At 37.2% G+C, this 24,781-nt stretch overlaps 1 protein-coding gene across 18 annotated transcripts in view; it reads left to right on the plus strand.

Moving 5' to 3' along the window:
- The window catches only part of Erc2 (ELKS/RAB6-interacting/CAST family member 2), a 1,008,017-nt gene that overhangs the window by 167,200 nt on the left and 816,036 nt on the right, over positions 1-24,781 (plus strand). For 12 of the 18 annotated variants that reach the window (XR_011371144.1, XR_011371143.1, XR_011371142.1 and 9 more), the window contains exon 3: positions 24,421-24,444. The exons of the other annotated variants lie outside the window; for them this stretch is intronic. Coding sequence is in view for 9 of the 12 variants with exons in the window: in XM_070018479.1 (XP_069874580.1) it covers positions 24,421-24,444 (24 nt within the window). In the remaining 3 variants the exon portion in view is untranslated. The remainder of the gene's footprint in view (positions 1-24,420; positions 24,445-24,781) is intronic. 18 annotated transcript variants of the gene reach the window in all.

Raw genomic sequence — 24,781 nt, forward strand, 5'->3', positions numbered from 1 at the left:
CACTCTGGAAGGCAGTATTGAGGTTCCTCAAAAGACTAAACATAGAACTCCCCTGTGATCCACCAATCCTACTCCTGGGCATTTATCCAAATGATCACAAGCCACACTAAAGCTACAAGAACAACTATATTCATTGCAGCATTATTTACCATAACTAAGATATAGAACCAACCCAGATGCCCCTCAATAGATGAATGGATCAAGAAAATATGGTATGCATATACAATGGAATTTTATGCTTCTATCATAAAGAATGACATCATCCCTTTCATTAGGAAATGGAAAGGACTTGGAAAAAAATCATATTAAGTGAAGTAAGCCAGACCCAAAGAAACATAGGCTCTATCTATAGTTTCCCTCATTTGTAATAATTAGTATATGCCTAGGTTAGTCCTGGCTGAGAATCATAATAGCTTAATAGCTATGTACATATATGGCTGTACAAAATGATGCTAATTGAAATGAACTCCAAGACATGGAAACAACAGATCTTTTTTGTTGTTGTTGTTGACCTTGTTGTCACCAATGTACTGTATCAAGTTCTTTGTTCTTATTTCATTTTTCTTTTTCCACTGGTTTATCCCTGGCAATCACTGTCTTTGATTCTGGTACCCTGTGTCTTGTATATACATTTATCTGATTTGGAGAAGGGAAGGGAACCAAATGCTGAATGAAGGACAAAGGATGACCCATTGTAACAATGATGCTTACGAGAAACTGTATAGGAAATGAACTTTACAACTTCGGGGAGGCGGAGGGGGAGGAAAGGGTTAGTGGGAGGTCAACAAAGGAGTGGGTAAAAATGTTCGACAAGAAATGTACTCATTACCTTACTCATGTGACTGTAACCTTTCTGTACGGCATCTGTACAATAAAATAAAAAATACAATTAAAAAATATAGGATCATGTCATTTGCAAATAGGCATAGTTGTATTTCTTCCTTTCCTGTCTGGACCCCCTATACATGTTTCTCTTGCCTTATTGCACTTGCTAGGGATTTTAGTACAATATTGACAGAGTGGAGAAAATGGACATTCTTGCCTTGTTCCTAATGGTTTTAGCTTTTCACCACTAAGTTGGCTGTAAGTTTGTCACAAACACCCTTAATTATGTTGAGAAATTTTCCATGTATTCCTAGCTTTTCCAGAGCTCGTCAAAAGCCTTTTCTGCTTCTATTAAGATGATTGTGTGATTCTTGCCTTTATATCTGTCAGTGCATAGTATTACATTTATAAATTTATGTATATTAAATGAGGTTTGCATTTCTGGGGTGAATCCTGTTTAATCAGAATATATGATTTTTGTTGTTGTTGAATTAGGTTGGCCAGTATTTCATTGAGAAGTTTTGCATCTGTCTTCATCAAAAAGATAGTTTATAGGTCTCTTTTTCAGTGAGTCCCTATCTAATTTTAGATAAGTGTTATGTTCCTCAGTTTGATTTCTTTGAATATTCCCAAATCTTTAGGGACTGGAAGGTAAACCCTAAATTCACATGAAAGCAGACCCATGGTATCTGCTCTTTTTTAGGAAAGTGTATTTTTTTTGCCTTGGGCTGAGAGTTCCAGGCTATACTCTCTCAGTGTTGGTATCCACCATTTCAACAGATGTAACTTTTTGTAGCTTTTTCTTCTGCTCCACTTCCTAGACTATTAACACAGACCATTTTTCTGTCCCTTCCGGTCTCCTAAGTAACCAAAGATTTCTTTTACTTTCATGCAAATTGAGCTGTGTGTACAACATGGTATTTTTTTTTAATTTCTCTACCTTTTCCAATTTCTGGTAGTAATATATTCTACCATATTACCCGATACTGAAGCATGGTTATGTTCAAGAACCTAACTAATCTTTTCTCTCTTAGATTGTTTGGGTACCTTCCTCACTGCTGGATTCTTGTCTTTCATATTTCATCTTTTCCTGTTCTAAAACAGCAACCTCCATTACATAGATGATTTGCAATTATAATTATATAATTTTTATATACTTATAAAAGTATAATGCTAATTATTCCATTTTTCTAACTTTCTGTTTCATATAATTTGTGTCACTTCTTTGGCCCTTTGAGTTTTTGTAGATGAACATTGCTAACATGCAGCTACATTCTTCCACTCTTGAGGTTTCTTTTTGGCCATTATGCTGCAGGCTCTTTATTCACCCAACATATTATTCTTTTTTTTTTTTCTTGTATCTAAGCCTTTTCTCATACTATTCACCTTGGCCTGAAATACCTGTCACTTTTCTTCTGGAAAAAGTTTTCTTTCTTCTAGGCACCACTCAAAGTTAATATTTTCTGTGGACTCTTCCTTTTGCTTGAATCAGATTGAAACTTTTCTTCTCTGTGCTGCCTGGCACTTTGCACACACTTCTTTTTGGTCACATTTTGTTCTGTTGTGACTGTTGGTCTTATCAGTTGTCACTTGCTCTGGACTAAGAGTGTCTCAAGGCTAAGGACAATGTCTTCTGTTTTCTTTGTTATATATGTAGTGCTACAACACAGTGCCTAGAACACTCAGTGTAAGTGAGCTTAGTGGCTGTTACCTGTGAGCAGTGTGACAAATGAATAGCCAGTGTTTGTACTTTAACTCTGAGTGGATTTAAACAATGGTGGAATTCTTTGTAACATCGTAATTGCACCATTGGGGATATAATATGAAATTGTGTCACATCTTTAAAAATATTTTTCAGGCTGGGTAGTACATACCTGTAATCCTAGCTACCCAGGATGCTGAGATCTGAAGACTGTGGTTTGAAGCCAGCCCAGGCAGAAGTCCATAATATTCTTATCTCCAACTAACCAGCTTAAAAAACCTGCCAGAAGTGGACCTGTGGCTCCATTGGTAGAGCACTAGTCTTGAATAAAAGCAGCTCAAGGACAGTGGCCAGACCCTGACTTCAGGCCTCATGATGGGCACGTGCACATGCAGGCATGCGCACACGCAGACACACACAGACACAGACACAGACACAGACACAGACACACACACAATTTCTCAGGAAAAAATCCTGTCATGCTGGTACATGCCTATAATTCAAATGCTTAGGAAACTGAGGTGGTATGATCATCAGCATGCAGGAGGTTGAAATCAGCCTGGGAAACAAAATGGTGAGACTCAGTTTCAAAACAGAAAGGAAGAAAATAGCAAAAAGTCTTCTGACTAGAGTTGATTCTGTAAGTTTGTAAATGATCTTTAAAGGTATTTCCCAGTATAATGGTTGCTTTCTTTCATTAATACTAACAATGACATTAAGACAGGCCACTTATTGAGTTGACATCTGTACGTGCATACAAACTTATTCGGTGCAACGGTTGTGTCATGCTTATTGTCTGGTGGGAGAGAGTGAGAGCAAAGTTAAATACAGAATCAGATTCTCTCAAGGAATCAGGTCCTTACCTAGAATTTTAGTAGCTTCTATAATAGCTGTTTTCTCTGCTCTTTTAAAAGGTGATTTAAAAGCTTATTAAGTAAATTAGGAGTCTCTTTGCAGATGGTCTGATCTCACCTTTTCTTTATTTTTTCCCTAAAATCATAATGTTAGCCAGGTGCTGATGGCTCATGCCTGCAATCCTAGTTAGTCAGGAAACTGAGATCTGAGCATCACCATTTGAAGCTAGCCCAAGCAGAAAGGTCATTGAGACTTTTATCTCCAATTAACCATCAAAACACTGAAAGTGGAGCTGTGACTCAAGTGGTAGAGCACCAGCCTTGAGCAAAAAAGCTTAGGGACATTGCTGAGGCCTAGTTAAAGCCCCAGTACTGGCACACATATAAACCCCCAATAATGTCTGCAGTTATTTCCCTTTAGATTTTTTTTAACAAAGAAGTATTCAAAGATTCAACAAAAATTCCCCCTTTGCAGGCCTTTATCTCCATGGGGTTTGCCGTTCTAGCTTCACTTATCGTACAGCTGAGGACATGAACAATGATGAGAGGTATAGTCATACCTTTTAAATAGGGTACAGATGTATTGATTCAAGAGGGCCTTTGGCCTCCCTGTAACTTTGGAAGGGCCCTGGTATATTGAAATTTATGTATCCCAGGACTAATAGTTCATCTTATTGGGAAGAATGCCAGTAAGACCTGGAGTAAGGGTTACTTTGGTTTAAATCCTTCTTCCATTGAATAATACTTTTGTTCCGGTACCAACAGTGTCTGCCCTGTTAGATACTTTCTTTATATCCCTGTTGGACTTGCCAGGTGAGCTCTGTTCCAGACATGAACTTGAAAGCTCTTTTTCCTCCTTTCTTACTTTAAAAGTCTCAAATGAATTGTAAAACAAAATAAATAGCCAGAGATGAAACGAAGCACTTTCAAGTCTTTGTTTAAAAATACTTTTTTTTAAACTGTACTTTGGAGAAAATTCTATTCTCTTGCGCTGGTTTATAGATTTGAAAAAGAATCTGAAAGCATATGAAACCTATCTATGCACTCACGAATGCATATATGGTTTTGGAGTCTTTGTTGTTAAGAATAAGTACAGAATTATACAGATAAAAATAACCTCAAACTAATATTCTTCAACTTTGGCATCAATATCTCAGTGATAAATATATTTTGTGGTGTTATCTGTGAAAGAGCCTTTCTTCTTTTTTTCCTTTCACCTCCTGCTTTGGCCTACTCATGATAACATAATCTACTGTATCTTATTGATATCTTTTCCATGTTCCAAAGTGGCCTCTTCATTCTTGACATTTATTCCATATATATACATTTTTTTCTTTTTTTGAAAAATTCCTGTAAGCCCTTTGTAAAGTCTTCATGCTCCCAGGTGGGAGAATATTAAATCTGTAAAACTTCCCTAAAGGTGTTCTTTGAGAAGTCATTTTGGAGAGAATGGTTACTTCATTCTGGTTGGAATGAATCATCTGTTCCAGCTCCCTGAGCCTTGAATCCATGGGGGCACATAGTAGGGGTACATGGATGGTTATGGTAGCTGTACCATAGTGGCATGTGGTGGAGGGGATGCATCTGGGCCCAAGATGTTTGACTCTAGTGTGGAAAACTAGCCAATAGCAGCTGTTGACATGCACTGATGCTAATTACGCAGTAATAATATCCTTCTGCTCTTCAGTAAGCAAACAAGACTGGTGCACACAGCTAGGAAGAAAAGGGTGAGATAGACAGTGCGCTGTGAGTTTAGGGCTTCAGATTTATAACTAGCTGGGCTGCCATTTCTGCTGTGACTTGGGATATACAATGGTTGGCTTCTTTGGGTGTATTCTTCTGAGATTATTTGAGATTATTCTTCTGAGCTCACAACCGTTATCATTCACTGATTTGATTCTGTTGTTAAAAATTTACTGTCTCTTACTATAAACTGCATGTATCAGTTTATAGTGAAATCCAGGGTCATTCTTTCAGGTAACAAAGCATTGCTTTATTTGCTTCAAGTTGACACTTAAAATGCCAAACTGAAAAGTTTCTCTGGTTCCTTTACTTTTCTGTGGTACAGATAAGCATTATTTCACATTTTTTCCAACTCTAGTTTCATCTTTTTCCATGACATTGTGGGAAAGGTTTGTATATTAATAGTAATAGCAGCTTTAAAAATGATGACTTTCTGTTGGCTGAGATACTAAGCACCGGACATGTGTGTTATCCATTTAAATCTTACTATAGTTCTGCAAGATGTTTGTATTATTAGCAACTTTTGAAAGAGGTGGAAATGAAGGTGTACAGAAAAGAATATTGGTGGAGTCCTTTCAGTCCCTCAAGGCTGTCTCACTTCATGGCTAGTGGAACTTAATCCAAGGCCATCTGAATCAAAGTCAGACATCCTAATTTGGGATATGATTTCTAAATAACTTCCACTCTGAAATTATTTCTTTATGCCTTCATGAAAGCCAGAAGATTGAGTTGCCATTGTTATGTGTTTATCATGTAGTTTACAGAGGTCTTGTACATTTTGCCCTTCAAGAATCTCCTTCCTCCAAAAATCATAATCAGTACACTTACTTATAGTACTTTTTAAAATTCTAAATTTTAACAGTAATTGTAAATCTATTCCTCTTGGAGTGTCCACTCACATTTCAACAAATCTCTTTCCTCATAGAGTAGCTTCTGATGGTTGTTTTCAGCTTCCACAATCAAGTGATCAGTGGTTGATTCCTGGCACAAGTCAGCCTAATTCTTTCCTCTCTTGAGTGTTTTCAATTTGGAGCAAGCAGTTGTGGAAAACCAAGTTAAATGCTTCTTCTCTGGGCTTCTCACAGAGATTCTGCTATGTCCTATTTCCTTCTTTTCTTGTGTTTTGTTTCACAATGCTTTAATTAAGGAAGATGAGTTGGTATCCTTCCCCTGCATTTTCTTATTTATTTAAACATATAAACTTATTTCTGTTGCTTACAACCCAAAGAATGTTAACTATAACTTAGCAGTGTTAAATATGTAAGTAATCCTTAGAAAAATATTCTTTGGAAATAGGAAGGCATTAATAGTACTCCCACTTTTGATTATATTAAAGAGCTTTTTTGAGAATAGTGTGTTTGCCATAGAATCACTCTTTTAAATTGTAGAATTCAGGAATTTTTAATATATCCATAGACTTATGAAGGCATCATGACTATCTGATTTTAAAATATTTCATCACCTCCTTCCCAAAGTCCTCCATACCCTTTAGTAGTTATTCCTTGTCCCTCTCATCCTTACCCTAATCATTTTAGTATATGTTCTTCTGATTTTTCTTCTTGTTTTATTCATATTATTTCTTACTGACCTCATTTTATTTACTGGGTATAGGCTGTTCATAGATTCAGTTATGTCCTATCTTTCTATGCATACACACATGTACATATTCATTGAATGTTTAAACATTAATATCTAGACATTTTGTGAATGCAGTGGTAGGTGGTATTCAACCTTCACACTACAGAAAGAACAGAAAAGTATAGGCCTTCAATTCTACTATACTAATTAAATAGAAAAGCTTAGAGATATTGAACAACTAAATTTCTTAGGAACCAGGATATTTTTATTTTTCCTGTACATTGTTCATTATAATTTGAAAAAGAAGTTTCATCATACTCTTCATGGTTTGTTCAGTCACTTAAAATTCCACTGAGAGCACAGACATGAATATGGAAATGCTGTTTAAAATCAGAAATGAATAGAACAGTGATTATGAAACCTAGTATTGACATTGCAGATGGCTTTAAAAAAAAATTTGGTGCCAGTCCTGGGGCTTGAATTCAGGGCCTAGGTGCTGGCCCTGAACGTTTTTGCCCAAGGCTAGTGCTCTACCACTTGAGCCAGAGCTCCACAGCCACAGCTTCTAGATTTTTAGTTGGCAATTGGAGGAAGGAGTCTCACAGATGTTTCTACCTAGGTTGGCTTCAACGTGTGATCCTCAGGTCTCAGCCTCCTAAGTAACTAGCATTACAGATGTGAGCCATTGATGCCCGGACTGCACATGACTTCTTAAAGATTCTGTATGATTGCTTTTTAAATTAATGATAGCAGTACAGAATTAAATTTCAGATGCATGAACATCTCTTAAATAAGTGAACAACATATATATTGTGTGTCTTAAATGATATTTCTATATTATAATTTTAAACTATATACATATATGTACATATGTAATTTAACCTGTGGGGATTTTTTTTCTGGACTTGGAAAGGAATCTTGCTTGTTACATATATGTCTGTCAGATAGTCTGTAGCTTAATAATAACTGAATGAATGTTATGAATTGAATGAAAATTATGTTCAGGGCACTACTCAGCTTATTTAGTTTTGATTAATTGCGCAAACTGACTTTCAGTCATGTGACTATACTACTGTACTGTGTTTACAGTGCTTTCCTTCTCTACTTTTTTTTATTACCCAATGATTTTTCTTAAGCATAGTAACCGAAACTTTGTTTCTGAAACATCCCTGTGTATCCAGATTTACCTGGAGGGGAGTGGTGATTACAGTACAGATTCTGATCCATCATGTCTGTGTGACCTAAGAAGTTACCAAGTGCTGAGACTGCTGTTAGTCCAAGGACACTCACTAACATGGTGGCCTGTTGCTTCCTTCCCAGGGGTAAAATGACCCTGGAAGCAGAGAGAAGAAGCAGGTACTCAGCAAAAATCTCTCCTTTATATCTCTGAGTAGTAAGAAAGATAATTCAGCTGAGCACCTATGTAGCAGGCATTGAAATGAACTACCAATATTCAATGCCTTCTACTCTGCTATTTGAAATTATGTTCATTCTTCCCTGTTCTAAAAATACTTAGATTGTTAGCAAATTTTGTTAAATGAATGTGTTGGTGGGCGGTTGGGGGGAAAGGTGAGATGACAGGGAAGGAAATTACAATAAAGATTTAAAAATGTCACTTAAAAATTCACTGAGCAATTAAATGAAAGAGCTCTCCTATAGTAATTGTGTGATATGAATGATAATAGAACAGTTTCCATTTCAGCTCTAGTTTCAAAATTACCTATTTTGGGTTGCTTTTCAAACCCATTAAAAAACAGTGAACTTTTTTTTATTGTGAAAATACTGTACAGAGGAGTTACAATTACATGGGCAAGATAATGAGTACATTTCTTATCAAGCATTGTAGCCTCTTCCTTTGTTTCCCCTTCCCATCCCTTCCCATCCTCTTCCTGCAAAACAGTGAACTTCTTAAACTTTAGCTTTTTATAAACTTCTGTCAGCTTGGCAAGTGTTGACAGCAGGGGATGCTGTTGTCCTTTAGTTGCTTATGTATTGCTGGCTAATAATAGGAAAGAAAAATAAGCATACTGACCTTCAAAACAGAAATAATTGTCATTCCTGAAAGCCTCTTGTTCAGGCCACTCAATGGGAAATCAATTATATTCCGCTTTGAGTTGGTCCTAAAACAACTGTTTCCTGTTTTCCCTTATTTAAAAACATGCCAATATGCATAGCATGTTGTTTCTCACTATTGCATTTATTTGATGATCAAAAGTATATGTTCTATATGCCCATCTTTATTCCTATTCAAATAGTAGGAGGAGGAGAGAAACTTAATTTCCAGGCCTCTAGCCCCTACCATCACTATCTCAAAAAGAGTGATACTTACTATGTGCCAGGCCCAATGTTTTATGCTTTAAGGAAACTATTATGCTTACTTACTTAATGAGCAGCTTCTGTGGTTTTTGTATGAACCCTGCAAATCAGTTGCATTAACTCTTAAGTTTCTGTTTATGGATGAATACACATATCTAAATTTTGAGGTGCTGAGGTTTGAACTGAGGTCCTAGTGCTTGCTAGGCAAGTACCCTACCACTTGAGCCAGATATTCCAAGCCATTTATTTATTTATTTATTTATGTATTTATTTATTTGATAGAATCATACACCTTTGCCTGGGCTACCCTGCAGTCCTCCTATCTTGAGAAGCTCGAATTATAGGCATGTTTAACTACAACTTGTCCTGTATAAATAATTTAATTCTTAGAGTACTTAAGTAATTTGTTAAAGGCAGCATATACTGACATAGATAGATTTAGGAGTCAAACTCAATTCTTTACCATTCTCAGAAGGCCAGCTAAGTTTAGTGTTTTCTCTCAGATCATGTAACAAGTTGGTTACAATGTTAGAATTAGAATGTGAGTCCTTAAATCCAAGCTCAATGTAATATTCCAGTACTGTGCCACCTTAGAGTATTGGCCTGTAATGAAAACCAGAATTCTTCATTGCTTACAAAAGCAAATGCCAAGAGAGTTTTCCTATGTATACTGTTCTTAGTATTATGGACCTTGGCAAAATGTCACATAATATCAACCTAAGTGAATTCTGCAGTTCTCAATGACAGTGTGTTTCTATAAGAACACAGGGTCCCATAGCAGTCAGTATTCTGTCCAGCTCTGTGTCCTTTTCCTTAATGTATTCTATCTTAAGGGAGAGTCTAGGAGCACTTGCCTGAATGATTTTTTTTACACCTTTCTCAGAAGATCAACCCTTCTACCCGTCTATTGAAATACAAAAGCCACATGTTTGTAGCTGTTCTGCTGTTTGTCTTTTTCATACACATTGCAGAGCCCAAGGAAGATTTGGAGCCACAAAGGGTGTTTTACATCTTGTACAGAGAAAGGGATCAGAGAACCTGCCCTTAAAATTTGGTTAGAGACAAACTCAAAAATTATTAATAAGAAAAAGTCACAAGAGAAGTAGAGCAGGCCAAGTTGTCTGCAAAGAGATTCTGTTTTCTTTGAAAGAACTATGTTAAGCCCTTGCTTGAGGAGTATGGATTTATTTAAAAAAACACACACACACAAATTTCAAGACTTTTGGGTATAAGCCAATTCATATTTTTATATATCTTGGAGACAGTTTTCATAGCAATGAAACTCTAAACTGCTTTACAGTGCAAAACTTTATCATTTTTGTTTTTTCCCCATAGTGTGGAAAAGAGCTTAAGGTCACAAATTTTTAGAAATCTGCCAAGAACTCATATTTTCCATGTTTGAGGATAAGACACAGTAGATTCTAAACATCTGGCTAGTCCCTGTTTAAATAATTATGTGTTCTATGCACACCATACATATATAATTATACTTTGATTCTATTTACCTTTTTGTGTTTTAGACATTTTTGAAATCTGGATTAGATTCTGACTCCAGTAGCCATTGAAAGTTGGTCTTCTAAATATTGGCCAAGGGAAGGGGTATTTTCCCTCTTTTTCCATATTAAACTCAAGTATGGCTTAGTTTCTTATATTTTCATTGTTCTTTAAAAAATGAAGTGAACTGGGAGCTTATACAAGTTGCGCAAGATGAAGTTCTGTAATATTTTTAGAGCTAGGAGACTTTAGAATTGGCTGGAGGAAACCTCAATTTTAGACGCTAGCCTGTATCTGCTAATGATGTGATTGCAGTGAAATCCCTAAAACCACCCCAATTTATCCTCTTGTGAAGTGGACATAGTGCTGGCAGCTTTGAAGTAGTATAGTCAGACAAATGAGCTGGTAAACATGAAGCATTTGAGAGAACAGGACAGAGGAATGTGAGGTCAAGGACATCCCCACTTCCCAGCCCAACTGTCACTGCTCAAAGAGGACTGGAAACCTACTCTCTGTCAGACTGTTTCCTTGTGCCAACCATCTGGTGAGACAGTTTCCCTTCTGGTTCTCTTATCTTCTTTCTGTACCTCATTCACTATTAATTAAATATCTATTATGAGTTATATTTTGGGTTTAGTGAAAATTAGGACCTATCCTATGTATCACACAACACACACACACACACACACACACACATACGAGTGTGTATAGATGACTGTTTGATAGAACACATTAACATTTTGCAGACAGTGAGCCTACTTTGAGAAACATGATTGAAAAGCAACTTGGTAAAAGCCATAAGGATGTTTAATGTCTTGGTGGTTTTAAATTGCTAAAAGAAGCAGAATAGGTTACTGGTCTCTGTATTTTGGTCTTAATGCCAGCAGTATTTGAAGTTAGGGACTCACTTTTGCTGTCTAGAGGAAAATGCATCTCATGAATCTTTTGAATAACACTGTGAGGTCTACCTTATTATCCTCATTTTACAGTTGACCAATGTACAGTGCAGGGGAGGTCCATGGCACTTGGGGAAACCATAGTAAGTGAGAGAATCTTAGCCAATTTACCTTGAAATCCTTACATTGTCTTTCTGTACTGTATGAGAAAGACAAATTGAGAAGAGAGGCAAGATTTTCCAGTTGAACATCATGATCATGAGACTATGTCTCACAACACTGCCCCCTGATAGGACAGCTTTCTGTATAGATGCTGGAGGAGAATATGATTACACCCCTGGGTCTGTGTGAGTCAGTGCCTCAGCCTTGGCCTTTAAGTGCACTGTGCAGAGTATGGGAGTATTGAATGGATGATCCTGTAGATACATGGAGGATAATGCCTAGTGTATTCTTAAGCCCACATTGGTCATTGCAGGAATATTTTTATCTCTACCCTATGACAGATCTACCTAAGGCAGATCTTTCATCTTTATTTTACTGATGAGACTAAGAGTATAAGAGACTAAGAATTTGAGACTAAGAATATAAGAAATCTGCTTAAGACCATAGAGCTAAGAAGTAATAGGGATGGGATTGGAACCAGACAGGAGGCTGCTCTAGAATCAGGACTATTACACAGCATATTACACTACTCCTCTAGGGAGATTACTATATATTGTTAGTCAGATTTAGAAGAATATGTGTGTGAATTATGAAGTAGAATACATGAACACCCAGGAAACCACTGCTCTTCCCCTGAGCCCAACAGCTTTATCAATACTGTTAATGTTATCCATGTGTTTCCTTCTTCTGATTATGCTCATCATTCCCTGAACCTTACTAAATGGAATGGTGTCGCACATAGTCTCTACTTTTACTTCTTTCATTCTATACTGTTTGAAGATGGATTCCTGTTCCATGTAGTTAACCTTTGTTCTTTTGCATAATAATATTCTATCAAATGCATGTGCCATTATTTATTTGCTTTTCATTTTATAGTTTCCAGATTTGCTATTGAAAGTGTGGCATTAGATACTGTTTATGTCTGTTTATGTGCTCCTGTACAGGTTATTTTCTCCCCTCCTTTCCTCTCCAACCTCCTCTTCTTCTCTCCTCCCCCTTTCTCTTCCCTCCCCTCCTCTCCCTTTTCTCTCCCCTCCTCCTTCTTCCACTCTCCCTTCTGCTTATCTCCCATCTCTCTTCCCCTCCTCCCTTCCTTTCTCTCTTTCTGTCTGCATTTGTCTGACTTACTTTGTATCTTTTTGTTTCTTTGTTTCTCTCTCTTTCTCTCCCCTATTACAGTCTGTAGATTGTATCCTAAGCCTTATACACGTTTGGAAAGTGCTCTACCAGTGAGCTTTACCTTAAGCCCTGAAAGTGATTTCTTTAGGACATTGGTTGACAAGCTTATTCTGTAAAGTTTAAATTAACACATATTTTAGGTTTTGCAGATTGTATAGAACTTACTACACTATTGCATTTTGTAGTTGTAGTTAGAAGAAAACATGGACATCACATAAGTGAATGGGTGTGACTGATCAAATACAGTTTTATTTGGAAAACAGGCAGCAGCTAGATGTGGTGCATAAGGCAAAGTTTATCAAAATTTCTGGATGAGTATATGCATGATAAATTCTTGCCAAATTCTTTTGTTCTAAGTGGTAGCCCTATTTTAGTCCTGGAGCAATCATATTAATTCTTATTGAATCATGTCTTTATCATCACTTTCTGTTGTCAGAGTTAATGTATTAATACTATTATAATTAGTATTATAATTACTATTATAAAGTATATATTATATTATAAAGCATGTTTGTCTAAGTGAACAAGGTATCATGTTCTTTTTCAGTGTTTTCTTGTGATTGAACTTTTTTTCATATACTTATTGACCAGTTATATTTTATCTTTTGTGAAATGCCTAATCATTTTTTTTGTCAGTTGTGGGCTTGAACTCTGGGCCTGGGCACTGTGCCTGAGCACTTCAGGTCAAGGCAAGCTCTCTGCCACTTGAGCCACAGGCCATTTTTTGTTTTCTGGTGGTTAATTGGAGATAAGAGTTTCACAGACTTTCCTTGCCCGGCCTGGCTTTGAAGTGTGATCCTCAGATCCCAGCCTCCTGAGTAGCTAAGATTATAGGTGTAATCTACCAGCACCCAGTGCCTAATCACTTTGTTTGTGCATTTTTTTTTTTTTGGTTGGTCATGGGGCTTGAACTCTGGGCTTGGATGCTGTCCCTGTGCTCTTCAGCTCAAGGCAAATGCTCTACTGCTTGAGCCACAGCTCCATTTTCGGTTTTCTAGTGGTTTATTGGAGATAAGAGTCTCACGGACTTTTCCTGCCTGAACTGGCTTTGAACTGCGATCCTCAGATCTCAGCCTCCTGAGTAACTAGGATTACAGGTGTGAGCCACTGGCGCCAGTCTCGTTTGTACATCTTTCTTTCTTCCTTCCTTCCTTCCTTCCTTCCTTCCTTCCTTCCTTCCTTCCTTCCTTCCTTCCTTCCTTTCTTTCTTTCTTTCTTTCTTTCTTTCTTTCTTTCTTTCTTTCTTTCTTTCTTTCTTTCTCTCTCTCTCTCTCTCTCTCTCTCTCTCTCTTTCTTTCTTTCTTTCTTTCTTTCTTTCTTAATTTCTTTTTTAATTCCTTCCTTCCTTCCTTCCTTCCTTGCTTTACTTCTTTTTTGGGGTCCAGTTGTGGGGCCTGAACTCTGGGCCTGGGCGCTGTCCCTCAGCTCTTCAGCTCAAGGCTAGCGCTCTACCACTTGAGCCACAGCCCAACTTCCAGCTTTTTTCTTTTTGCTTATGTGGTGCTGAGGAATCAAACCTAGGGCCTCAGGCATGCAAGGCAAGCGCTCTACCACTGAGCCACCTTCTCAGCCCCTTGTTTGTGCATTTTTCTATTGGTGACTTTTTTTAAAAAATTGATTTTTATGGACTCTGTATCTTATAGATAATAATCTGTTGTCATTTAAAAAATTTCCCATTTATGGCTTATTTTTTCACTTTGGTGTCTTTTGTTGAACAGAAATCCCCAATTTTAATGTTGTCAGAATTACCTATTGCTTTCTTTTTCTCTTTCTTTTTGCTTTTCTTTGAAATAGGATCTGGTTATGAAGCCTTGATAGGTCTTGATTTTTCCTTAAAGCTATTATAAAGTTGTTATACAGAGGGGCTACAGTTACATAAATCAGGTAGAGTATCTTTCTTTTTGGATAGTGGTACCCCTATTCTCTTACTCTCAGGCCTTGATCTTTATGTGTAACTTAGGCTGGTCTCAAACTCTTCTTCTGCCTCAGTCTTTAGAATGCTGGGATTAAACAGTGTGCCACCATGCTTGGCAGCACCTGTTTTCTTTTTATGGTTACATCTTTGTTTCCTGTTAATTAGAAAATTCTGTTCTTATATTTTAGTATGTTATTCTTTTGGTTTTCTCCATAGAGAGCTACGTAATACCATTGATAAACTAAAGTATTAATTTTCTCTTCTTCCTTCTTTCCTTCCTTCCTTCCTTCCCTCCTTTTTTCCTTCCTTCCTTCCTTCCCTCCCTCCTTTCTTTCCTTCTTTCTTTCTTTCCTTCTTTCTTTCTTTCTTCCTTCCTTCCTTCCTTCCTTCTTTCCTTCCTTCCTTCCTTCCTTCCTTCCTTCCTTCCTTCCTTCCTTCCTTCCTTCCTTCCTTCCTGTCTCTCTCTCTTTCTTTCTTTCATTAAAGTTTCTCCTTTTGTGCTTATTCTTCTGATTCAGACCTCCAGGAGCGTGTTGACTAGGTATAGTGATGATAGCAAGCAGTTTATGTCTAATTTAAAGAAAGATGCTTCTAACACTTAACAATAAGAATGATTTTTACTGATCATTTGCAGTGGATTTAATTTGTATATTAAGGAACTTCTTTATTTCTAGGTTGCTGTTTTTTTAAACCTAAATGACTTTATATAACCTAAATGACTTTATATCATAAGCTGATCATATAACTTTTCTTGTTTTTAATCAATGTGTGCTTTTTGTGAAGTTTGTCAAAGACATCTAACTTGGTTGTGATGTGTTATCTTTTTTATATACTTCTGATCTCTTTTTGCTAGTGAAGTCAGCCTGTAAGTTTCCATCTTCCTGTAGTTTATGTCTAGCTTTGGTGTCGAAATGTTAATTCTCAGAGGATGAGCTGTGGGAGAGTTTCTTCTTGCTTCAAAAACTTTGTGCAAATTAGATCCTCTGGGCTTTCTTTGTGGAAAGAGCTTTCATTGATTCAATTTGTTTAATAGCTATAGAATTCTTCAGGCCTCTCATTTCTTATACTACTAGAATGTGTAAAATACTTTTCTAGAAGTTCATCTGTTTCACTGATTATTTTCAAATTTATTGGCCTAAAATTAAAAGCACTTGCAAACCATACTTAAAACATCTCCCACATGTTGGGATTTTCTTAAAGGTTTATTTTGTTGGATAATTAAAAAAAATAACCATTTGCTCTGTGGATTATCTCTTTTGTGTTTTAATCATTAGTTCGCTCTTAACCCACCTATTAGATTTTTATTCCTAAAACTATTTTTATTGCTTTGTACTTTTATTCTTTTTCAATCTGCTTGCTCATTTTTCATAGTAAACATTCACATGTTGATTATTTAATTCTATGTTTTTTTCTCCTTTAAAATACTTTTATTTAAACATTTGAAAACATACTCTACATAAACTTTCCTAATATCTCTGATGATTTTCTCTGTGTGTTCATATATGTTGAAACTGAAAGTGTTTGCATTTGCCTCTTTGAGGGACCAGGGTTTTATAACCTATCAGAGGCTACTTCATCCCTTTTTCAACTCTGAAAGAAACTAAGCTTGCTTGCTTTGCTTCAGTGCATCCGAGTTACTCTCTTAAGCTCAGGGTGCTATTCATATTTGCTCCTTATGAGAGGAAGAGAGACAAGGGCACTCTTGAGTGTGCCTGAGTCTTTTCTATCTCTGACTCTCTTTCCATGTGTCCCTTTCTCTTCTCTCCAACTTGCTTCCCACTTTTTTACTTGGAAATTCCACCTCCTTCCTTTATTTTTATAAGTACGGTTATACTACCAAAGATGGATTTGCTTTTATTTAGCTGTAATGTACTAGAAAGGCCTATCTGAAAATGTAGCCTGATATAAACCCAGAAACAAAAATCTTTCATTGTCGTGGGGGTAGTATCACTGAGATGGGTGTTTGAGACTGGAAATGCATTGGACATACCAAACTATTTAGCTTCCAGTACATTTACCTATGTTTAATGTACTGATGAGTCCTTTAAACCATTTTCTTTTTTTTTTTTATTGTGAAAATACCATACAGATTGGTTACAATTAAATGAGCAAGGTAATGAGTACATTTCTTATCAAACATTGTTGCCTCCTCCTTTGTTTCCCCTTACCATCCTTGCCCTCCCACCCCCACTACCTCCTCCACTCAGTTCCCCCCACCCCGCCCCTGCCAAAGTTGTAAAGTTCGTTTTTCAAAGTAATGTCTTGTACTTCTCATTGTTGCAATGGGTCCACCTGTATCCCTATTTAAACAATTTCTTTTTTCCCTTCCCCTCCACAAATTATACCAACACCAAATACAATGAAAACAGGGGTTATACCGTGGGGGAGGGACATACAAAGCAACGAAAATTCATCTTATAAATATGTTAGAAACAATTGCAAGAAAGAAAAACCATTTGAGTCCTTATCTTGGGGTTCATTTAATCTAACATCAACTTCTGACCTTTTTTGCTTGTCTCAGACATATACTAGTTATTGCAAATAAGGGAAGCCATGGGACCTATGTTTCTTTGGGCCTGTCTTACTTCACTTAATATAATTTTTTCCAAATCTTTCCATTTCCTAACAAATGGGGCAATGTCATTCTTTCTGATGGAGGCATAGAATTCCATTTTGTATATATACCACATTTTCTTCATCCATTCATCTACTGAGGGGCCTCTGGGTTGGTTCCATATCTTAGGTATGGTAAATAATGTTTCCGTAAACATAGTCGTGCTGGTAGCTTTAGTATGGTCTTGTTTGTGATTGTTTGGGTAAATGCCTAAAAGTGGGATTGTTGGGTCATAGGGGAGCTCTATGTGGCGTCTTTTGAGGAACCTCCATACTACTTTCCAAAGTTAAACCATTTTTCTTTTTGTGAATTGGAGATGGGACTACTCCTCTCTATGCAGGGAAGAGTCAAAGTATATAACTAAGTAGGCAGGAAGATGCAAAAGGACCTGGTTAAACATTTCAGGACAAACATGCTGATTTTACTTGTGTTCCTAGCATAGTGACTACAGAGAACGCCCTGTTTTGCTTCCTTCCTTGTATCTTTCCAGTAGGAGGTTGCAGGGAAGTTCCATTGAGTGCCATTTGAGTTTTAATTCTTTTTTTTTTTTTTTTTTTTTGTGGGTGGTGGGGCTTGAACACTAGGCCTGGGCACTATCCCTCAGCTCTTCAGCTCAAGGCTAGCACTCTACCATTTGAGCTACAGCACCACTTCCAGTTTTCTGGTGGTTTATTGGAGATAAGAGTCTCATGGAGACTGCTGCCCGGGCTGGCTTTGAATCGAAATCCTCAGATCTCAGCCTCCTGAGTAGTTAGGATTACAAGCGTGAGCCAATGGAGCCCGGCTGAGTTTTGTTTGATTCTTTATGGACAAATGGAAAATAATCCCAGAATCAGGATGGGGATTAAGTTTTGGGGCCTTTGTTCAACAGCGCACTCACTTTCATACTTGAAGGGAAGTGGCTGTTTTATCACCTGTTCTACCTGGGCCCCAAGTGCTAAGATGACAGTAGTTTGGGCAGTGGGTAGGAACATATGGTGATGGCTTGTGCTGATGTGGGAGGGTACATCTTTCCTGGTGTATAGTAAAATGGAAGCCTCAGCAGGAAAACTTGAGGCGTTGGGAAATTGAGATTCCTGGGAAATTCCAAAGAGATGGTCCTAGAGTGTAGCCTTGCAGATTGCTGCTGTCTGATACTTATCCATCCAGTGGGCTTGCCTTAGAAGTGTGTTTTCATGGCTGATAAGAGGTAACTGATTTGATCTGAAGGAAGTAAGTAATGAAAGGAGGAGGGCATTGGAAATGGAAATGTTTTCTTATTTTTGACTCTTGGAAAAGGTACTGTGGCTCTTCCAGGGATTTCACTTGTATCAAAATCTTAGTCTTGTGTAGACAGTTTACATCTTTACTTATCTACCCAGTCTAATTCCAGGGACTTAGAAAGGGGATCGTAAGTCAGTTGTCCTTGGGGTTTCCCATGCTATTATAATTGGGACTTGGTGATTTAGCTTGTCTTTCATTCTCCCTGTAGGACACACCAGGGCTAGTTCCTAGATTATCAAAGGATAGAACCATCCACTTTTTGTCTAGACAGAAGTCTAGGAGCACTAACAGCAAGATTTTTGTAAAATAAGGTCAAGAAGCTATTTCTTAAGTCCCTTTAAACTCTCATTCTTATTCTATGTCAACACATAGGTTATGTCTTTCAGAACAGTTATTGTTTTAATTGTGTTTGTTTATTGTTGTCTCTGCAGCAATTGTTGCCTATCCTGACTGATGGAGATATATACTCCATGTCTGATACTTTCTAGAGCTTTATGCTCATGAACCCATTGCCATAGAAGTGATTTAGCTTCACTAAGTTTGGTTGTCCTGGTAGTATGAGTTATTACTCTACCCCTCTTAAAAACAAAACAGAGAAACAGAGAGGCCATTATTTTGGGTGCTGTTATTATATTTTAAAATATATTTTAGTATTGAAATAGTCTGTTAAGGGACTGGGAAGGTGGCTCAGTGGTGGCAGAGTGCTTGCCTTGCATGCTTGAGGCCCTGAGTTCGATTCCTCAGCACCACATAAGCAGAAAAAGCTGGAAGTGGCGCTGTGGCTCAAGTGGTAGAGCGCTAGCCTTGAGCTGAAGAGCTGAGGGACAGCGCCCAGGCCCAGAGTTCAGGCCCCATGACTGACCCCCCCCCCAAAAAAAAGTCTGTTAAATATCTAATTAGAGATGAAAAATCTGGTAAATGATGTTTGAAACTGGGTTGATTGAATTTCTTAAAAGTAGAACAGCTTAGAGATAGAGATAGGGAGAGAGGCAGAAGGAAAAGAGAGAGTGGGAGAAAGGGAGAGAATTAGCAAGAAGTAGAAAGAACGAGTGTGAAGAATAAATGAGATTATTTCACATTTCTTCCCATTCTCAAGAATATGAAGTGAAAAGATGACCTTTCTTCAATTTCTTAATTGTGAGAATTGCTCTGTCTGTTTGCTCTTACAACCTCATCCCTATTCTTTCCAAGCATCTTAAAGTATTTGTGCCTCTTCAGAAGTCATTTGGTAGAATGGTTCTGCAGCCTATTGGGACTAGACTTCCTAGATAAGGATCTGACTATGCTACTTACCTCACTGGGTGACCTGGAACTAGTTACTTTATTTCGTTTTGTCTCCCTATTCTCATCCATTAAATAAAGTTTATTTATAGAGTTGCGGCCTTCCTGTGCTGTTGCAAGGACAAACAGCTTAGAACCAGGGGGGTGTTAGAACATAGATGCTAGACAGACTTTTCTTTCTTCGATGGACAGATTCCCATTTGCTCTTTAAGACATTACTCAGTGGTGTCCATTGGCTTGGGATGTTTAGATAAACATGGCCGTTGCCTGGTTTACATCTCCTTTGTATTTCCAGCCACATGGTTATGACTTCTATCATGACCTCCATTAAATATAATATTGCTTCTATTAGTTTACTTGTCCATGGGGACTTTGACCACAGACTTCCTCCTTTTGATATTTTGTAAGAATGAGGGAGATATGGAGTAAATATATAGAGAATGGATAAATAGACCATTTTCTTCTTTATTCCTCTTTACCTCCTTTTCTTCTTTCCTTCCTATCTCACTTTCTGCTTGCGTCCATCCCTACCAAACTTCTTCCCTGCTGTCACTCTCAGATCTAGCATTTGGTGCATTATCTTCATTGTCTGAATAAGATGGGCATTACAATAATTCCCATATACATAGAAGCAGAGGATCAGGGTGGGGGCAACCTGACCATCCAAGTGAAAGTTACTTTACAGAGTTGTCCCTCCATTGTTGCTGTTTCTGTTTAGAATATTTGGCAGTTTTTCCTTGAAATTCCTTTCTGGATCAGTATATGAATAACATCGTGAAATAAATCTTTTGGTAATTTTTAGGAAAGACAATTTCTATTCACCAAGTCATTGCCAAAGGACAAAGATTTTCTATTAACCAGCATATTTAGCTGGGCATTTTGGTACACATTTATAATCCTAGTACTTGGAAGTCTGAGTCAAGAGATCATGAATATATAGCCCAGGCTAGCCTAAGGCCATATACTAAAACTATCTAAAAAACCTAGAAACAAAACAGAATGTTTATTACAAATGAGGGAGACCATGGAGCCTATGTTTGTTTAGGTCTGGCTTACTTCACTTGATGCAATTTTTTTGAAGTCTTTCCATTTCCTTACAAATATGGCGATGTCATTCTTTCTGATGGAAGCATAGAATTCCTTAGTATATGTCTAGGATAGTTCTAGCAGAGGATCACAATAACTCAATAGCTCTGTACATATGACCTTATAAAATGATGCTAATCAATGAACTGCAAGATATAGAAATGAGGGTTTTTTCAAAGTGTAATATGTACAGTTATTTCTTTTTTTCTTTCATTTTTGTTTTCTTTGGTTTACTCCTATTGTCACTGATTTTAATTTTGGTACCATTTGTCTTGTATATAAGTTTATCTGATTTGGAGATAGGAAGGGGAATCACAGAAATGGTGAGACAAAGGACCAAGGGGGAACCAGTGCATACTCAGTGATACTCAGTGATACTCAGAAGACAGTAAGTTGGAAATGACCTTTATAACTTGGCAAGGAGGGGAGTGAGGGAGAAGGAAAGTGGGCGAAAACAAGGGAGGGGGTAACCATGTTCGACAAGAATTGTATTCATTTCCTTATGTAACTGTAACCCCTTTGTCTATCACCTTTATAGTAAAAATTTAAAAACAATGTTTACATAGAAGATAGTAGCTAAAGCATACTCCCAAGAAGCCTGCTACCTTCCATATCACTGTGCCATTTCTGTGGACTTGTTTTGATCGGCTTAGAGATGAGGCATAGGTGGGAAAAGATCCTATTCTGTGATTTCACCTGATTTTTTTTAGTTTAATTTTATTGTCAAGGTGATGTACAGAGGGGCTACAATTACATAAGTAAGGTAGCAAATACATTTCTTTTCGAGGTTGTTACCCTCCCCCATTTTTCTCCCACGTTCCCTTCCCCAGTCCCCCTCCCCAAGTTGTACAGTTCATTTCCAACATAGTATTGCTGTTGCATTGGCTTCCCTCTTGTCCTTTCTCTCACCATTTTGTTGTTCCTCTTCCCTTCCCTAATTCAGATAAACGTATATATAATACCCAGGGTACCAAAATCAAATACAGTGGATAACAGGTGATAAACCATAGGAAAAAAACACAAAAGAAAAAAATTTGTATATTAAAAACAACAATAACAGGAGCCGGGCGCTGGTGGCTCACGCCTGTAATCCTAGCTACTCAGGAGGCTGAGATCTGAGGATCGCGGTTCAAAGCCAGCCCGGGCAGGAGAGACCGTGAGACTCCTATCTCCAATAAACCACCAGAAAACCGGAAGTGGCGCTGTAGCTCAAGTGGTAGAGTGCTCGCCTTGAGGTGAAGAGCTGAGGGACAGCACCCAGGCCCAGAGTTCAAGCCCCACGACCGACAAAAAAAAAAAAAAAACCAAAAAAAAAACAACAATAACAGAGCAAAACCTCTTGTGTTCATGCCTTGGAGTTCATTTTGCTTAGCATCATCTGATGTGGTCATATGTATATAGCTATTGAGCTTTTCTGCTCATCTGCTAGTACTATCCTAGACATATACTAATTAGTATTGAGGGAAACCATAGGATCATTATTTACCATAGTTAAGATATGGAACCAACCCAGATGCCCCTCAGTAGATGAATGGAACAAGAAATTGTGGTATATATACACAATAGAATTCTGTGCTTCCGTTAGAAAGAATGATATCACCCCGTTTATAAGAAAATGGAAAGACTTGGAAAAAATCATATTAAGTGAAGTAAGCCAGACTCACATCAGGGTTTTTTGTTTCTTGTTTTTTTCAAAATTTGATGTATGTGTATGGAACAGCTTTATTTACCATGAAGTTCACAATACAATGTGTAGAGTTAATAAATTTTAGTATTTTCACAAAGTTGTGCAAATAATACCTGTATTTCATTAGAAAACATTTCATCATCCTCAAAAGAATCTTCTACCGATTCCTCCTCCCAATTTCTGGCAATTTATTCTTGTCTATGGATATACTTAATCTGGACATTCCATGGATAGAATCATAATGGTTGACTTCTTTTACATTGGCATAATGTTTTCATGCTTCATCCTTTTAATTTATCAGTACTTCATTCCTCTAATGGCTGATGGCACTCCGTTGAATGCATATACCACATTTTATTTACCAACTCTTTAGTTTTTTATCTATGAATTATTTCAATTTTTGGCTAATTTGAACAATGCTGCTATGGATATTTGTGCATTAATCAACATAAATAACATGTGGCATATCCCTAAAATAGAATTTTATTATTCAATTACAAAAAATACTAATACTTGTTATAGCACAGATAAACCTTGAGCACATGATAATTGAAAGAAACCACTTATTTCGTGTACCCATTGATAATAAAATGTCCAGAAGAGGCAAAAGTGTAGATATAGAAAGCATATTAGTGGTTTCCAGGGTCTGGGGCTATCAGAGGAATGCAGAATGTCTGCTAAAGAGGAGAGGGGTGGTTTCTTTCTAAGTGATAGGAATGTTCAAAAATTTATTTTGTTGGTGTTGTATAAATTTATGGATTTAGTAACAGCCACCAAATTTTATACTTTACAAAGGTGTGTTGTATTACAAAAACAATTTGTGTCATCAAATACTAATTGTTTCCTTTAATCATTGCTCTGTGATACACTATGGCACAAGGATAAGAATGAGAGCACTATTTTCTATGTTTTAGGAATTTCTTAATGAATATTCCTAAAGAGGATAGTGGAATGCATGCTTATACAAAATGTAATCCAAGGGGGTATTACACAGTTCTTGTTTTTGTGTGTATGCCATACTCAGAAATACCTCAAAACCTTTTAAGTATCCACTATAAAATTTCAGAAAGATTTCAAAATGTTGATTTCTCTACTGCTTGTATAACTTAAACATAGCAATATCCATGCCTTTAATAATACTGTGAGCTTCAGCTGTGTTGTATATCTGTCTTGATTGCTTAGTGTTATGTCTAGTCCACAGACAGGATAAGTGTGTGAGTGAATGAATGACTGCTATTTATGAAGTCCCCTAGTTTGTCCCTGGACTACACCTTTGAGCTGTAGCAACCTCTTCTGGCCAGCCTGGAGGTTGCTCTGAGGGGAATGTGTTGCTGAATTCACCAGCAGCCAAGGGTCCCTTTCTCCCCTCATTGCTAACTCTTTAATTCTCTGGTGCTCTCACTTATTTTGGTTGTAGTAGTGACTTGAAACAACATGTAGATGATTCTGTAGTTTGGTGATTTCTTCTCTGGTAAGACATCCAAACTTTGGGTTTTTGGGTTAGTGAGATTTAGCAAAACAAAAGGTGCAATAAATAAAGTGTAAAATTTATGAGTTTTCATATTTTCACAAAGTTGAGCAAAATTGTACAACATTGTACTTCCAAGATATTTTTTCATGCTTACCAAACATCAATGCTGTAGACTCTGTGTAGCTTTGGGTCTTTGGTCTAATAAGAAATGGATTTATTTTCTTATTTTTTTATTTTCTGTGAAAGTACTTTATGTGGATTAATTTCTTTTTCTGTTAAATATCCTTTGCTTGCCCTGGACTTTTCTTTGTGTTGATTTTTTGCTTCATTTTTTTCATTTCCCATGCTGTTCAGTTACTGGATGCCAGAAGAACCAAGGTTTGTCCACTCTTTGCAGCCTGTTTGTTTTGCTCTGTATAGCCTCACCTCTGTGTGTTTGATGTGTTTTGTCTGTGTCTGCATTTGTTCCCTTCTGCTTGCAGAGGCAGTAATCCTGTTTACTAAACCTGCTCACAGCTTTACTTGTAAAAAAAAAAAAAGTCCTTGTTTGTGTCTACTGTAGTGGATACTATTATTTTCATTTTTAGATGGCTGTGTATTTATTATGGAAAACAATGAATAGTAGAATAAAGAACATCTTAGGAAACAAGGAATACTGAGTCTGGAGCATTGTGGGCATAATGAAGATGTGTTTTGTGAAAGTTTCCCTTAACCC

The sequence above is a fragment of the Dipodomys merriami genome, unplaced genomic scaffold, assembly GCF_024711535.1.
Source record: "Dipodomys merriami isolate MVZ:Mamm:240054 unplaced genomic scaffold, mDipMer1.0.p SCAF_13, whole genome shotgun sequence".
Taxonomy (NCBI): domain Eukaryota; kingdom Metazoa; phylum Chordata; class Mammalia; order Rodentia; family Heteromyidae; genus Dipodomys; species Dipodomys merriami.